General features: G+C 37.7%; 1 protein-coding gene across 4 annotated transcripts in view; it reads left to right on the forward strand.

Moving 5' to 3' along the window:
* The window catches only part of LOC115214888 (mutS protein homolog 5-like), a 281,559-nt gene that overhangs the window by 229,877 nt on the left and 33,196 nt on the right, over positions 1–18,486 (forward strand). For all 4 annotated transcript variants that reach the window (XM_036505640.1, XM_036505639.1, XM_029783919.2 and 1 more), the window contains exons 6-11: positions 6,850–6,959; positions 8,820–8,855; positions 10,909–10,994; positions 13,647–13,692; positions 14,466–14,604; positions 18,170–18,232. In XM_036505640.1, the coding sequence (XP_036361533.1) occupies positions 6,850–6,959; positions 8,820–8,855; positions 10,909–10,994; positions 13,647–13,692; positions 14,466–14,604; positions 18,170–18,232 (480 nt within the window). The remainder of the gene's footprint in view (positions 1–6,849; positions 6,960–8,819; positions 8,856–10,908; positions 10,995–13,646; positions 13,693–14,465; positions 14,605–18,169; positions 18,233–18,486) is intronic.

The raw sequence follows: 18,486 nt of genomic DNA on the forward strand, positions 1-18,486 counted from the left end.
AGAATCTTGCAAACCAGATTTTAAAAAAGTGTATGTATATATATATATATGTGTGTATATATATGTGTATATATGTGTGTGTGTGTGTGTATACTTGTGTGTCTGTGTTTTTTGCCCCACCATCACTCAACAACCGATGCTGGTCTGTTTATGTCCTCATAACTTAGTAGTTTGGCAAAAGAGACTGATAGAATAAGTATCAGGCTTACAAATGATAAGTCCTAAGTTTGATTTCTTCAACTAACACCCTTTAAGGTGGTGCTCCAGCATGGCTGCAGTCAAATGACTGAAACAAGTAAAAGAAGAAGAGAATGTGCATGTGTGTGTGTGTGTGTGTTAAGTGGTAGTTGTGTGTTCTTCCCTTGCTTAAAGTCAAACTTGTTGCTCTTTCCAGTAGCGTCTTGATAACCTCATATGATAGACATGCCATGGAGTTGTAGCATGACAAGGTTCGGAAATAAGGTGATGAGTGGAACAGAGAAATTAGCTTCAGTGTTTTGAGTTCACCTTTACCATGTGATGTCGTCAATGCAATATCTTACTTCTCTAATGTCAATATACTTCATTATCTGTAGAACGCTGTAAACCCTGCACTGGTAGCAGTGACAGTAATACTAACAGTGTCTGCATTATTAACGATATAAAACCCCAGTAGCTGCTACTATAAGTAAGTGACAGTGATTGCATCAACAGGGGGGGATCTGCTGTAATATTTGCAGCAACAGCAGGTATGTGCAACAGCGATGACAGCAACAACAATAACAGCTGAATATAATGCGAGCTTGTTTAATCGGAGTAACTAGAGAGGTTGGAATGAATCGGGACTTGATTGGACTTGATTGAAAAGTGGATTTCTTCTGTTAATACTGTTGTAGAACTGAGGTAAAAGAGGAAAAATTTCATGTTATATAGATTCTTCTAAAAGTCAGAAGCCATCATAGTCATCGTCATCATCGTTGCCATCATCGTCATCACCATTATTATTTAAAATCCATTTTCCATGTTTGCACGGTTTGAGGGGTTTGATAGGATCCAGCAGATCACAGGGCTGTGTTGAGCTCCAATGTTAGTTTCAGTATGGTTATTTTATACTCTTTTACTCTTTTACTCTTTTACTTCTTTCAGTCATTTGACTGTGGCCATGCTGGAGCACCACCTTTAGTCAAGCAAATCGACTCCAGGACTTATTCTTTGTAAGCCTAGTACTTATTCTATCGGTCTCTTTTGCCAAACTGCTAAGTTACAGGGACGTAAACACACCAGCATGTTGGGGGACGTAAACACAGACATACAAACATATACACAAACATATGACAGACTTCTTTCAGTTTCCATCTACCAAATCCACTCACAAGGCTTTGGTTGGTGTGAGGCTATAGTAGAAGACACTTGCCGCAGGTGCCATGCTGCAGGACTGAACCTGGAACCATGTGGTTGGTAAGCAAGCTACTTAGCACACAGCCACTCCTACGCCTCCTTGTAATACCAACCACTTTACTGCAGTGAAGTTGCTATGTTAGAAGTTTATAAGAATTTCAAGAACACAATAGCTTTGTCTTTTACTGATTATAAGACAACCTAAAAATAAAGAAAAATTGTGTAAGTTGTAGTTAGTCAGATAGAGAACGTAAAGAGATGTGACATGCTACACAAATGCATTTAGCTAATAATAATATTTTTGTGTGATGTCATATAGTGAAAATTGTGGATGTCATAGTTGAAACATGTCTGTGTAAATGTTATGGTCGAAATATATTATCATGATAGTAGGAATAATTAAATTTTTACAAAACAGGGATGGTAACTGCTCGTAAAGAAAGCACCTGCAAAATACAAGAAATTGAAATCAACAGTTTCTATATGTTGTTTGGAAAGGTGTCTGTAATCTTATTGTATTCAGAGAGAAAGTTGATGGTGTGTCCAGGTGCATTACAGGATGGTTTATGGAAAAACAGTTGGAACTTCGTGATAGGAGATTGTTGGATAGCAATATCTTTTAGATTAGATTAAAAGGTGGTAAATATCAAACATGACTGAAACTAATTTAGAGAAAATGGTTCTAGATTTCTCTTTGAGTTGATTGAGTGATGAGGTATTGAGTGAGAATGTTGGTGCAACTACACATCAAATGGCCTCTTTCTATGATAAGCACATAATGCCCCTGACTGAAGCATCTTCCATTTTGCATTTTCTGGAAGAGTCCAGTTCCATAGTCAGGGAATTAATGCATAAACATTCAGCCAGTATCTACAAAGATTATTGAGCTGTTAAATATTGTTCTTCCTGGTCTTGTCTTCCTGCGACTGATGATCTCAACAAAGTAGATGTCTTATGTCGTGTACAGGTTGAAGGTGGCCACCCAGATGGGCACCTAGAGCAGTCATGGGCAAGCTGTAGCTCTCTGAATGGCATGACTAACAAAAAAATTACCTTTTTGGTAGTACAGCTCACCTGATGAACCACTGTGTCTCATGTGGCCCACTTCTTGTAAAAGGTTGCCCTATGCCTGAAATAGAGTGCTCTCAATGATCAAGTTTGTTATACTTTATATATATACATAATAATAGTGAAATTATTGTATACAGTGCTCAGGTGCACCACAACTTGTCAAAAGTGCGTATAAAGTATATGCAGTAATGTACAAATGTCTGGAAAGTGAACAGTGTATGAGTCAGATACATGCGTGTGTATGGAGGGATCGCGGGTGCAAATCTCAGACCGGGTGATGTGTGTATTTATGAGCGAAACACCTAAACACCACGCGGCAAAAGGTAATGGTGAACTTCTGCTGTATCTTTTGCCACAACTTTCTCTCACTCTTGCATCTAGCAGCTCATTTGCAACGGACCAGCGCCCCGTCCACATGAGGGAACCTATACACCAATAAAACCGGGAAACTGGCCCTTATGTGCCAGGCATGGCTCAAGAAGGAACAACAATATAAATATATATATATATATGAAGTATAAGGAAAGGAAAAATTGTAGGTGTAGACAGACTTTAATTCATAATCCCTTTTATGGATTTTGACATCCCTTTGAAGGACCTCGCCTCTTTAGTGTGTGTGTGTATGTTAAGTGATAGCTATGTGTTCTTCTCTTGCCTGACGTCAACTTGTTTCTCTTTTCAGTTGTGTCTTGATAGCTTCATATCATAATTATTTTAGTTCACTTGAAGGCAGCAAGCTGACAGAATCTTCGGACATTGGAAAAAAAATACCTTACAGTATTTCTTCCAATTCTTTACATTTTGAATTCAAATTCTACCAAGGTCGACTTTGTCTTTCATCTTTCTGTGGTTTGATGAAATAAATTCTAGTAAAGCCATGGGATTGGTAAACTCCACAATAACCTTCCTTCAACATTTCCAGACTTGTTCCTTTTATAAGAACCTACACTCGCCTCCTTATGAGAGCTCAAAATCTCTCATGGAAGCGCCATCCAACCAAAATGCAAATACATGGGGAACTACCACCTGTATCATCTCTTGTGAAAGGTAGGAGAGTCCAGTTTGCTGGACATTGTTGTAGAGCTGAAAAAGAGGTAATTTCTACTCTTCTCCTCTGGAAGCCATCTACTCGCAATACCAGAGGGCGCACACTCTCCTACCCTGATGTAATCTCCAGGGATACAGGCGTCCAACAACAGGACCTCCGTAATGCTATGATGGACCGTGAAGTCTGGCGTAGCATGGTAAATTCCATTGTCTCGACCACGGTCGAACAATGATGATGATGATGAAGATAAGAAATAATTAGAAGCATTGCACTGCCAATTTTGCCTTTCCTCTTTATAGGGTTAATAAAATGAAGTACCTGTTAAGTACTGCTCATCTCGGTGGTATCAGCTGACATTTTCCTCCCCAAATTGCTGCCCTTGTCCCTAATTCAGCACTAGCGTTATGGTTTGTTTGTATCATTATCTCACGCTTCTTTCTTTCTGTACGTGTTGACCTCAAAAAGCCGAGATATTTTCTTTTATAAAAAGTAATGCAAGGGAGATAACTAATATATTCGATTTCAATTGGTTATCTCCCCTGCATTGTATGTCGACCGGTGATTTATAATATATTTTGTTTTTGTGATTTTAAATCTCACTGCGCTTCAGAAAATTTATATTCAATACATATTTAAATTTCAATGTTAGGTGATTCTTCTTTTACCACCCACTGTTATCAACACAATTAACTATCCTGACTGGAAAGACAACAGACGAACCTCAGTAGAGTCCACTACACTTGCTAGGTTAAATCTCCTTCAAATCAGACATTATCAGCCACAGACAGATACATTGTACAATGTAATCTACTTACTTAAGGCCCTCTTCTCCCTATGGAAAGCCTTTGACGACTTTTCTCTCCTGTTCTCAAATCTAGGCTGTCTTTTCTGCTTCTCTTCGCTCCAATCGCTGCTTTTTCACCTTTGCTTCAGTATCCTGCATATTGTTTCCCAAAGGGAAAAACCTTCCTCTCCTCTTTTGTCTTCTCCCAAGTGGGGGTTAATCCAGCTCCTATTGAGTTCACCTCATCATGGGTCAAAGCGGTTGATGCACAACTGTTGGCAGCCCAATTATGCAGCATGTTGAAGCCATTCCTGGTTTCAGTGATGAACGCCAAAGACTCGAGGGCCAGAAACAAGCTCCATATCTGCTTTGACTATTGTGATCCACAACCTCAGCCCCCCCCCCCCGGTCTTGTTGGTCTTGAATTGCTATCGATGCTTTTGTTGCTTGCTTTTTCTTTTTTTTTTCTAGATAGGGTTGTTCGCCCTACACAAATGCATTTTTACCTCTGGGAAGAAGTGGTCCATGTTCATCTGATCTCTATTCTTTGACCGGTCCGGCATGAGAGCCCTTACCAGGAGGTTGTACTCCACTTTTCTCGCATAGCAGTCGGGGTCATTCAGACACACAAATCACCATACTGTAATAAGGACTGGCAGGGGCAGATTGGGGTGGGGGGCACATGCCCTCTTCAAGAAAAGAAATGTGCCCTTCTAAATAATGTTATAATAATAATAATAATAATAATAATAATAATAATAATAATGAAATTATTGTATATAGTGCTCAGGTGCACCACAACTTGTCAAAAGTGCATATAAAGTATATTGTCAAAAGTGCATATAAAGCATATTATGCCCTTTTCTCCTGGAATTGTATTCCCTTCTGACCTTGTGCCCTCCCTTTGAAAAAATTCCTGGGACCGCACGTGCCTGGATCTTTGGCGGACAACTTAGTCTAAGTTATATGAAAAAATGATGTTCTCACGCTTGATTGCTTTTCCTAATCATAAGAAGTCTGTTAAATCAGAACTGACTTGAGCTAAGTAACAACAAACTATTATCATTCTAAATCTTTGTTGTAAGAGAGTTAATTATTTCCTAGTCCACAGCTGTTACTAAGACTGTGAATAAGAGATTAACTCACGTTCAGCTCACTTGAGTTTTCACTTTACAATTCCTGAATAATATATATTCACTTTGATAATTAATACTGTACTAAGGTATGGCCATCACACCATCTAATCCCACTCCTGAAATAAATCTGGCTTTGTGTCTGACTAAGCCTATAATATCTTTTGTTGATATTTCTTGACACTTCAAATCTGAAGTAGACAATGATGAGCTCCAAAGAATACTTTACATCTGAATAACATTATTCAAGTCTCTGCTGTAGAATTATTGACATTTGAATAAAATGTGTGTGTGTGTGTGAAATAAAATGAAAATTTTTACATCAAACATGCCTTAACTTAAAATGAGGTGTAAAAAAACAAACCTATATATACATATACACATGCACAGCATATTTGATGGACTTTTTTCCTGAATTATATACTGCTGAAGCTGAGGGTAAATCTAATGCACCCATGTATCTTTTATACCATCAAATAAGGTGTGTACATGCATACATTTATATATGTGTGTATGCAAATGCATTTATATATATATGTGTGTGTGTGTGTATATAATAATAATAAAACATTGTGTACAGTGCTCAGGTGCACTACAACTCATCTAAAGTGTATGTATAGTACATAGGGTAATGTACAAGCGTCAGGAAAAGAACAGTGCATGAGTCATGACATACACATATGTGTTATAGATATGTGTGTGTATATATATATATAGATAGATAGATAGATAGATAGATAGATAGATGTGTGTGTGTGTGTGTATATATATGTATGTATGTATGTGTGTATGATGTATGTATGCATATATATATATATATATGTGTGTGTGTGTGTGTGTGTGTGTATGTAATGATTGAGGAAAACGGAATATGGAGTTAGCAAGAATCTTTATATAAAGATTCTTGTCAACTTCATTTTCCATTTATCTCATTCATTATAAACTCAACAAATTTCATGGAATTCCTGTCATAGATCCAATGACAATTATATCATAACTATAGATAACATCTAGTAACCTAAACAGCATAAGTGCTTTAATCGGCATATTATTAGACTAATACCCAAAGTCCAAATAATTATGTGTTGTGTGTGTGTGTGTGTAATGATTATTTAAACAATATCTTGATCATGCTGCCAACCATGCAAGAGTTTAGCTTACCCCCAAGTTGCATTCTAGCCCCTTTTTTGTTTTCTAGTTGAAGTTAACTCACTTAAATAATACTGTTAATCCCTAAGTTTTCATTTTATCTTTTTTCTGAAAAATTGAACTTTGTGTAAAGGACCAAAAATTAATCTAATATTTTAGCTCTGTTAACTCCATCTTCAACTTGCAATTATTAAAAACAAATAAAAAAAATGTTATTATTTTTATTGTTATTATTTACCATAATGAATTAATTATTGTAACAAATAAGATCTTTACATATTTTGCAGGTAAGAGCTGCTGGAAGTTTAATAAAATATTTGGAGAAAAACCGTATTGGAATAGAATTGGAAGACATAAATGTTCGAGTGCCGTTTGTCAATATTCAAGTGTTTTCTCTGTAAGTTGTCCAGAAATTCTCTGCTTTATGTTATCATGGTTAATATCTAAATAATTGTTCTATGTTAACATACTTGTTTGAAACCTTAGAAGTCTCTCTTATGATAAACTAACAAAATAGTGTTCCTCTGGAGGATCACTGGAGTAATGTTGCTTGACAAGGTGCATAGCTCATAGATCAGAGAGTCTCTGAAAGTCAAGATGCTACTTCCCCATATTGAGAGGTCACAGCACTGGTACTATGGGGTTGAAGGCAGCGAGCCGGGTGAAATGCATAGTGCCATATTTCGTCTGCCGTTACGTTCTGAGTTCATATTCCATTGAGGCCGACTTTACCTTTCATCCTTTCGAGGTCAATTAAATAAGTACCAGTTATGCACTGGAGTTGATATAAACAATTTAATTTCTTTGTCTGTCCTTGTTTGTCCTCTCTGTGTTTAGCCACTTGTGGGCAGTAAAGAAATAGGTATCTCGTCTGCCGCTACGTTCTGAGTTCAAATTCCGCCAAGGTCGACTTTGCCTTTCATCCTTTCAGGGTCAATTAAATAAGTACCAGTTATGCACTGGGGTTGATATAATCGATTTAATCCGTTTGTCTCCTCTGTGTGTAGCCCCTTGTGAGCAGTAAAGAAATAAGTACTGTGGACATGTAGTTAGAATCTTGCAGGAAAGAATTGCAAGATGGATTCTTCAAACTGGGGTAACAAGTAGGAAACTTAGGGATGGACCAAAAACGACAGGGTTGGATAATATGCATAGTCTAAGTTGGTCATACCTAGGAATCCAACCAAGTTATTTAACTCTTTAATTGTTCTTAATTAATCATACTTTATTTTGTAGCTTTGAAATTCGATGAGTTGGTTGCTTATTTTTAGATACACATTGCAGAGTTGCTCTGACAGACTAGATCTGGTTGATTTGAACATAAGGTGGGCAGAATATTTTGGCTTGATGTGGCCAGTTTAAATGCTAAAGGGTTGATGACAGCTGCTTCTGATTGGACCTTTTGGAGGAAGTGCATGAGGACTTTGCTTCCACCCGCAGGAATAGTGGGTGGAGAAGATGGGTAGATGGATGGGTACACTTTCATCATTAATTTTTGAAAACTTTATTCAACTGATTTTTACTGAAAGAGACCATCACATTCCTTGAATGCTAGTGTTTGGCCTTAAGAGGAAGCCTACAGCAGGGCAAAGTTGTTTCGTGGTACCACCTAGCGCTGCATCTGTTACTAATAATGGTCAAATGTTGAGGAGACATCTAAGTGTAGAAAAAATGCATAAATAAACTCTGTGTAAAGTATGCTGTTTTGTGCAGTGGAAATATTATAGATTTTAGACATGTAAAATACTTTCTTCATAATATCTGGCTTGTTGTAAGGCAGAAACATTAGCACGCTGGGCAAAATGCTTAGCAGTGTTTCGTCTGTCTTTACATTCTGAGTTCAAATTTCACCGAGGTCGACTTTGCCTTTCAGCCTTTCAGGGCTCGATAAATTAAGCACCAGTTGTGTACTGGGGTTGATCTAATCGGCTGAACCCGCCCCAGTCCCCCAAAATTTCAGGCCTTGTGCCTAGAGTAGAAAAGAATATCTAGCTTGTTGGTTTACGATTCTAGGGTCAAGTCTCGCTGGTACTAACTTCACTTTTTATTCCATTCTAGTTGATAAAATGTATTCTGTAGCTCAATAATGAAAGGTGAAAATTATGCATTTGCTCCATTGGAGACATTAGTGTTTAATATTTTATTATATGTGACAGAATAAAGAGAAAAATTGTTTTACCTAAGAAGAGATATATGCCTAATCAAGAGTTAATTACAATATATCTGAATTAAAATTTATATTTTGAATATTTTGCAGGAACGATCAAGTGATAATAGATAACACAGCTCTGTCGTAAGTGATCCACAGTATCTTAACTTTGCTAGTGCTCCAACGGTTGTAAGACTAACTGTTAAATAATGCCACTGTTGGCATAATAGGTTCGTTATCATAAGAACTGAGACAACTTCAAATATTGACCAACGATATCTGCTACGAATAAAATGGCTCTGAACATTTCCAGCATGCTACAAAAACAGTCCACAAAAATAAAAAAGAGTACATAGAGGTTGCGTATTGCATGGAATGGTCTAATATATTCATGTGTGTGTGTATATATATATATATATATATATATATATATATTCACACATTATATATATATACACACATTATATATATACACACACATTATATATACACACACACACATATATTGGGTCATCCCATAAATAATGCAGTCTTTTTATACTTCTTTTATTTTTCAAAATTAAGATAAACAAGGTTCTTTTTTTAATCTAAAACACTCTCTTTCATTTTCTACAATGCTCTTCCATCTATCTGGTAGACTTGCAAGGCCCGTCTTCCAAAATTCATTTGCCCGTGATGAAAAATACTCCTCCAGTATTGTTCTGACCTCACCTACAGAATTCATATTTTTTTCCCATCCAAATGATTTTGGAGACTGTAGAATAAATGATAATCAGATGGGGCAATGTCTGGTGAATATGGTAGGTAGGGCATCGTTTCCCATTCAAACTGCTCCAGCCTTTGGAATGTCATTCTCACTGTATGTAGCTGAGCATTATCCTGATGGAAGAACACCTTTCGTTTTGAAACCAAAGATGGTCATTTTCCTTCTAGTGCTGACTTAATCCGCTCAAGCTGCTTGCAGTAGATCACCTTAGTTATTGTTTGGTTTGGGTTTAAAAGATCAAAGTGGATTGAACCTTTCATATCCCACCAAACAGATAACAAGACCTTATGTTGTTGAAGACCTTCTTTAGCCTGGGGTGCTGCTGTTTCTCCTTTCTTTACCCACTGTCTTCGGCGCTTGACATTTTTATAGAGAACCCATTTCTCCTCACCAGTCACTATTCGATCCAAAAATGGTTCATTTGTGAGACATGACAGCAAAGAAGAGCGCACGTTCACTCTCTGCATGCAATTAGACTCGGAAAATTTGTGAGGAACCCATTGACTTGATTTGCTAACTTTTCCGATGGCACATAGGTGTCAATGAATGGTTGAATGACCGATTCCAAGCTTCTCTGCTAGTTCTTCAACAGTTATGATGGGATTTTGTTCCATCAGGATTTGCAGGACATCCTCATCAAACTCTTCAGATCTTCCAGGATGAGGCTTGTCTTCTAGGCTTCCAGCTCAAAATTTCTGGAACCACCATTGACACTGTCTTACGCTTATTGTGTAATCCCTATATATTGCATTAATATTCCTCACACTTTCCTTTGAGTTTTTGCTTTATTGAACTCATTAAGCAAAATATGCCAAATATGCTCCTTTGTCACTTCTATTATAGCTTTGAAAAACTAATTGTTAAAATCTAACTGCACTCTTCAAAACTTACACTAAGAATAAGTACAAGGTAAAATTACTGCCTGCTTTTATAGCAAGTTGATGCAGGTAGTTTATCTCATCACCCCACTGACTTTTAGTTCATGCAACTGAAAAAGCTGCATTATTTATGGGATGACCCAATACATATATGTATGAATATATATATTATATATATATATATATATATATATATACATATATATATATACATATATATATATATATATTATATATATATATATATATAATATATATATATATATATGTATATATATATATATATATATACGTGTGTGTGTGTATATACACACACACACTGAGTATGTATATGGTGAGAGAGTAGAGTCGTTAGATAGATTTTTTTTTTACCAATACTATGAGATTGCTAACATTACTGTAAGTTTCAGTGTGTATGTGTGTGTTTGTGTGCAATGTAGCAGTGATATACTAGGACAAAAAATCAATTAATTAAGTACCCCCCCCCCCCCCCCCCTCAGCCATGCCCAACCAATCGAAAAGCCACGTACATCACTACATTCTTATATTTCAGTGCTTTACAGATCTTCCGGAAGGAATCTCACCCATCAGTTTATAAATCTGGGCAGAGCTGTAGTAAAGAGGGATTCAGCTTATTTGGTAAATGACATTTTGTTGGTGCTGCTGCCCTTGTTGTTGTTGCTGTTGCTGTTGCTGCTGCTGCTGCTACTGCTACTGCTGCCTCCAGTTTTGTCTTTTAGACTGTTTTTGTTACAATTATTTTTTTTAGGTGTTGGTTTTTGTTAGCATTATTGTTACCATTTACTGCAATTACCATCATTGCTGCTGTTGTGTTGTTTACATCAAGACCAATGATAAAAGGGCATTCATTTTCCCTTTCATCAGTGACACTGTTATTATTTAATGTGTCTGTCCCCTTCTGTGATATCATCCTCTCTTGGTGTATATTAAACACTACTTTGTTTAATGTACCCTTTTATTTACTCTTTTACTTGTTTCAGTCATTTGACTGCGGCCATGCTGGAGTATTGCCTTTAGTCGAGCAAATCGACCCCAGGACTTATTCTTTGTAAGCCTAGTACTTATTCTATCGGTCTCTTTTGCCGAACCGCTAAGTTACGGGGGCGTAAACACACCAACATCGGTTGTTAAGCGATGTTGCGGGGGACAAATACAGTCACACAAACACACACACACACATATATATATACATATATATATATGACGGGCTTCTTTCAGTTTCTGTCTACCAAATTCACTCACAAGGCTTTGGTCAGCCTGAGGCTATAGTAGAAGACACTTGCCCAAGGTGCCACACAGTAGGACTGAACCTGGAACCATGTGGTTGGTAAGCAAGCTAGGTCAGAAATATTAAAACACCACAAGTAGGGGACAGGATAGCTAAAGATGTGGGTTAGAGAAGGAAGAGGGGATATGAAGAGGAAACATTGTTGAGAGAGAGGGTTTATTAAAAAAAATTTTTTAAGCAAGATGCGTTTTGAGGGACATTTGACTGTTGTTTCTAGCAGGTTGTGTGACTACTTAAAAGCTCCCTCATTGACTGATGTTGTTGTTATTGAAGCCTGAGGTATTATTGCTTGTACTGTTTGTTGTTGAGCTGAATATCAAAACATACATTGAGTGTTGGATAAAAGTGACAAAGGAGTTATTCCCCTTTACATTTTGAGTTCAAATCCTGCTGAGGCTGTCTTTGCCTTTCATTCTTCTGGAAGGAGAGTGATTTAAACAAATGCCAATTATTTACAGGGGTTGACTTAAGCAATTATGATCTTTCCTTCCAATTATTTTTTTTCATTTATTCTGAGGAATGGGAAGGCAAAATTCAAGACCTTTGCAAAGGTCTTGGACTGATGAGGCTGTTGTTTTTGTTTGGGTTCCTGTCAACTCTGGCCAAGCACATCTAGGATGAACAATATTCCAGCTTTGACACACCATCGCCATCGTCGCCACCATTGCCGTTATCATCATCATCCGTGTTGGCATGGGTTGGACAGTCTTACCAAAATCGTTTTGTTTTGTTTTGAATTTTTGTGTTGTTCTACATATTCTAAATTATTATTTGTGTTTTCATAAATGTTTAACTTGTTCTCATACTTAATCGCTTAAGTCTCATCGTCATTCCATAACTCCTTTGTCCTACCCAACATGTCTTTCTAAGCTCCTTGTTTAACGTTTTTTTTAGGTTTTTTTTATGCATCTTATGTTTTGATCCCTTGTAGTTAATAAAGAAACTATTAATTTTTTGAGAAGCAATTAGCAGAATCGTTTTAGGGCAGTGGTTCTCAAACTTTTTCAGGCTGCTGCCCTCAGGACACCCAGGCCACATTCCTAGTGCCCCCACCCCAACTAACCATAACAAACATAGACATCTTTCTGAAGTAAATTCAAAGCAACCGTATTTCACAAATAAAACTTAACCTAATGAACCCATTATTTTGTTGTTTTTACATGAACTGCTACCTCATTACCACCCCACTTTCCACCGCCCCCAGGGGAGCAGTACTGCCCACTTTGGAAACCACTATTTGGGGTGGTGGGGTCTAACAAAACACCAAAGTCATCTCTGCCTTTCATCTCTCCAGAACTGATAAAATAAGATTCCTGCCCACAACAGAATTAGAAAGCACTTGGTTAGGGTCTAGTTATAACATTCTACAACTCTACCCAAACTAGGAGCCTAGTGAACTCAAAGGTGCCTCTTAATACATTTTTCTCTGTGTGTTGAACAAAGGTACATCTTATGCTTCAGGGTATTCCAGTTGTAGCTGGTTACCTTAAGACTGTCTTTAAAGTGTCCCTGGTATTCCAGATCTATTTGTTCTTTGGTGAGTAAATAACAGTTTAGTACTGAGTTCAGTTTAGTTAACTAACCCATCACCCCATAAATGTCAGACTTTCTAGCTATGTTAGAGCCAATTATTACAATGCTCATATACTAGAGCCTTGTTCACTAACCAGATAAATACTGGAGGATTGATTTAATTATTTTTAATATCATTGGTAATTTCTATTGATTATTAATTACCATTAGGCAAAACCTTATGTCCTAGCAAGGATAGTCACTATCCTGGTTTGATTTCCACTTGAAGTTAATTCCCTTCAAGTACACTGCAAATGTCTTTTGGAAAGGGATGACCATCACACAGTCCTATTTTGCTCTCCAAACAGTTTGTGGCTTTCTGTCCTAAAAACAATCATTGTTATATATTTTTATTACATAAGTTTTGGTATTATTTTAATTTCGATTTTATATTTTTTGAAATTTTTCAGGAATTCTCAACAGATGCAAATCTCAACTTGGCAGCAAATTACTAAGGTAAACATGTTCTGGATCACTCTTTCGCTTGTAGTCACAGTATAGATATTGAGTAGTGGGGGGTGGGGGGAACAAGCCTATTGATTGAATCTAACTTGAGAAGAATACTTCACTACAACTGTTTTACTGAGTGGATGAGAATATACTGGGCTCTCCTCGTGGCCTCCGTAATGTTACATGACTGAGATGTTTGCCAATCTTGTATAGGAATGACACTTCATTAGCTTACTTCATCCTGTTGTAAGCCAACAGAGCACTTTACCAGATGCATAGTATGTCCTGTCACCTACATAGAAGTGTTGTTTGCCTTTGTTCGTATGTTTGTTTGATCAGGGCTGACCTTTTGCCAAACAACAACATCAAGAACATTGTAAGTTGATAATTGTCTCTTGGAGTTGCAGTATTCGCCTGAAACTCCACCACATAGCATTTAAAGACTTTTTCCTGAAGAATTTAGAACTTAGTATCCATTGATGGATATTTCTGATTATGAAGTCTGAAGAAATGACACTATTTACCACAGATACTAGAAATAGTAACCTAATTCTCCCTCAGTTCACATCTTAAAAATGAAGGGACACATTGCATAATGCCATTCTAATTACAGCATATCTGAAAATACATAGAATGCTTATAAGTGACATGCTTTTGATCATAAGTCCAGTAATTCTTGGTTATCCTGGGACAAATCAATAACAATAAAATAGTTCTCGACCGATTTTTTCATCTTAAACATTGATTCTAATGCTCTTAGTTATTTTTCTTATTTCAAGACGCTGGTTTTTAAGTCCTACAAAAAATGTAGAAATTCTTCAACAGCGCCACAGTGCCATTGCCTACTTTATCAACAAGTGCCAAAGTGACATTGTCCGAAGTCTTGAAGGATGCTTACTGCATATCCGAAGTATCTCTGTAGGTTTGCACTCTCCTATATTCTCTAATCTGTTTAAATTTATAAGCTTACCTTTTTGTAGTTTTTCAATTAATGTGTAACGAAGGATTTCATTTGTGTAATTGCTATATTTACTTTTATTCTTTTATCCTTTTACTAATTTCAGTCATTTGACTGTGGCCATGCTGGAGTACCGCTTTTAGTCAAACAAATTGACCCCGGGACTCATTCTTTGTAAGCCTATTAATTATTCTATTGGTCTCTTTTCCTGAACTGCTAAGTTACAAGGACATAAAGACACCAACATTAGTTGTCAAGTGATGGTGGTGGGGGACAAACACAGACACATATACATATATATACACATATATATCTATATGAGGGGCTTCTTTCAGTTTCCATCTACCAAATCCACTCACAAGGCTTTGGTCAGCCCGAGACTATAATAGAAGACACCTGCCCAAGATGTCACCCAGTGGGACTGAACCCAGAACCATGTAGCTGGGAAGCAAGCTCCTTACCACACAGCCATGCCTATTGAAGATAGCTTTCATGTGCGGCAGATGCACAGGGGCAATAGACACCACAGGTACTCAGAAAACAGATTCCATCACACTCCAGGGGAAGAAACTAGAAGTAGTTGATAGTTTCTGCTACCTGGGTGACCAAGTTAGTAGTGGGGGTGGATGCTCAGAGAGTGTCACCACTAGAATACAAATAGCCTGGACAAAGTTTAGAAAGCTCCAACCCCTACTGGCGACAAAGGGTCTCTCGCTCAGAGTGAAAGATAGATTGTACGATGCATGTGTGCAAACTGCCATGCTTCACGGTAGTGAAACATGGGCTGTGACTGCAGAGGACATGCGTAGACTTGAAAGAAATGAAGCTAGCATGATCCATTGGATGTGTAATGTCAGTGTGCACACACAACAGAGTGTAAGCACCCTGAGAGAAATGCTGGACATAAGAAGCATCAGATGTGGTGTGCAAGAGAGACGTTTGCGCTGGTATGGTCTTGTACTGCAGATGGATAAGGAGAGATGTGTGAAGAAGTGCTACACCCAAACAGTTGAAGGTATCAGGGGGAGAGGTAGACCCAGGAAGACATGGGATGAGGTAGTCAAGCATGACCTTCGAACGTTGGGCCTCACAATGACGAAAGACGGAGATATGCTGTGACTACAAGGACACGGGCTGCTTCCTGCACCAGTTTCGCATAGCCCCAGCCCATCCAAAGTACCTTGGATTGCAGAACGACCTGCTATGCTTACCTTGGATCATAGGGTGACCTGCTGTACTTGAGGAGACCTATTGAGTCAAGTACATCAACATCAAAATAAATATAAAATGGAAATTGTAGTTGTGATACCTGTGCCGGTGGCACATAAAAAGCACCATTCGAATGTGGCCGATGCCAGCACTGCCTTGACTGGCTTCTGTGCCGGTGGCACGTAAAAAGCACCCACTACACTCACGGAGTGGTTGGTGTTAGGAAGGGCATCCAGCTGTAGAAACACTGCCAGATCAGACTGGAGCCTGGTGCAGCCCCCTGGCTTTTCAGGCCCCAGTCGAACCGTCCAACCCATGCTAGCATGGAAAACAGACGTTAAACGATGATGATGATGATGATGAATGAGAAAATCATTTTATTAACTTCTTCATTATTTTCAAAATTAATTGAAACACTATCGGTATATTCCAATAATAAAAATAAATGCACCCTTTTAAAGCCTAGGCAGGCTCATGGGCCCGGTTTCCTGGTTTCAATGGCATATGTATTCCCCAGCTGGACGGGACGCCAGTCCATCGCAGCGTTACTCATTTTTGCCAGCTGAGTGGAGTGGAGCATCGTGAAATGAAGTGTTTTGCTCAAGAACACAAAACGCCACCCGGTCCAGGAATCGAAACCACAATCTTATGATCATGATGCTGACACCCTAACCACTAAGCCACGCACCTCCACCTTATTCCAATTGAAAGGATTAAATAAATCAAGAATTTTAAGAGACTTTGTTAAATAAACTAATATTTTCATTTATTGATATCCAAAACTGATGTTTAGAACACAACAAATATTATGGTGGAAGCTTCAAATCTTTATATATAAAAGTGAAGTTGTGTGTCTGTCTCCTACGATTTAGATTCCTAACTACTCCCACATTTTGCGGTGCAGTTTAACCAAAACCGGGTATCTTATAGTTGTGATTCATATCGAGCCCTTCTGGGTATTAGCGCGTGTCTACGATGAGTTTACAATTTAAAAAAAAATTTACCATCATTTTTTTCCATTTTAATGCATTTTTTCGCTATTATATAAGGGAAATAACTCTTTAAAAAAAAATTTACCATCATTTTTTTTCCATTTTTAATGCATTTTTTTGCTATTTTTTGGCTATAACTCTCTAAAAATGCTTATATAGTTATTTCCCTTACAAACCTGAGCAACGCCAGGCGATACTGCTAGTATAAATATAAACACTTTGAAATGGATGGTTTCAGGTGAATTGGCATCATAAACATTAATGCATTTAGGTATATTTTATTAGATTGTTTAATGATGCTTTGCAGCTGCTATGTTTTGTTTTGGTAAGATGCAGCCATCTGCCAAATGTAGTATGGAGATGTGAGGTCTGTATGTAAGGCTTGTTGATGATAGGTTCTCATAATGGGGACACCAGGGAAGAACATCAAAGAATAACACCCAAAAGGAAGGAATATTATTTACATCTTTTATTTGCCTGGCAAGTGGTTAGTAAGACAGCAGTAATTGTAGTCAACAGTGACAAGTGGTTTAGCTTCTGGTTGGTAGTCGATATTGTGGAAGATGCATTCTGCTAATAGAGAGAGAAAGAGTAGGGAATGCATGGTGCTGACAAAAGAGGAAGAAAGGATAAAGGTGGCATTGTCCTTTCTTGATTTCAGCTTCTCTTTGTATGGTGACTGAAGGATGAAGCCCCTGGTCATGGCTGACACAAAAGAGGTCAAGAAAGGAAATGGTCTCTGTTATATAGATGATGCTAGAATGTAGGTCAAATTCTAAACAAAGGATTAACCTTTTGGTGACCAGCAAGGTCCTAGGAGGTCAAGTGTTTTCCATTAATCATCTGGTGTGGAGATGTAAACACAAGGGATTTCTTGCTTGCTTGACAATCTACAATCTGGTGGATTTGGTTTCCAATTTCAGGTAGGCAGGGCCAACAAGGTGCTACAGCTTGTCATAAAACATAATAGTACATCAACAGACATTAGTACACCATGGTTGTCTTATAGCACATTTGATAATCTGCAATCAGCTGTGGCAGTTTCTTGCACATTGTAGTACATTGTGAGATACTGTAGTTCATACTGTTTAACCCCAGGTCAACACTGATTGAGCAGACCTATAATGAAAAGATTTCAAGCTGTGACCGTCTCATATTTATCCATATCAAGAACTACATTTTCTCTTTGTGTGATACATTTTAAAAAATTGTAGACTATAAGAGAATATAAACCAGTTGCTGAAGCATAAAAAAATTACTTTTTGAGCCTAGATTGATTCTTTTCTATGAATTTTCTAATGTTTCTCAATTTCAAATCAAACAGCGAATATTAAGCCGAATGAAGCAGGCTCAGGTATCAATTGGAGATTGGCAAAGATTGTATAAGGTAAAAACTAAATCTTGTTCTTGCTTTTCTTTTGAATATAAATTCTTTTCATTCTTTCATGATTAAATATATGTAGGCACAGGAGTGGCTGTGTGGTAAGTAGCTTGCTAACCAACCACATGGTTCCAGGTTCAGTCCCACTGCATGGCATCTTGGGCAAGTGTCTTCTGCTATAGCCCCGGGCCGACCAATGCCTTGTCAGTGGATTTGGTAGACGGAAACTGAAAGAAGCCTGTCGTATATATGTGTGTATG

This window comes from Octopus sinensis, linkage group LG8 (assembly GCF_006345805.1).
Source record: "Octopus sinensis linkage group LG8, ASM634580v1, whole genome shotgun sequence".
NCBI lineage: Eukaryota > Metazoa > Mollusca > Cephalopoda > Octopoda > Octopodidae > Octopus > Octopus sinensis.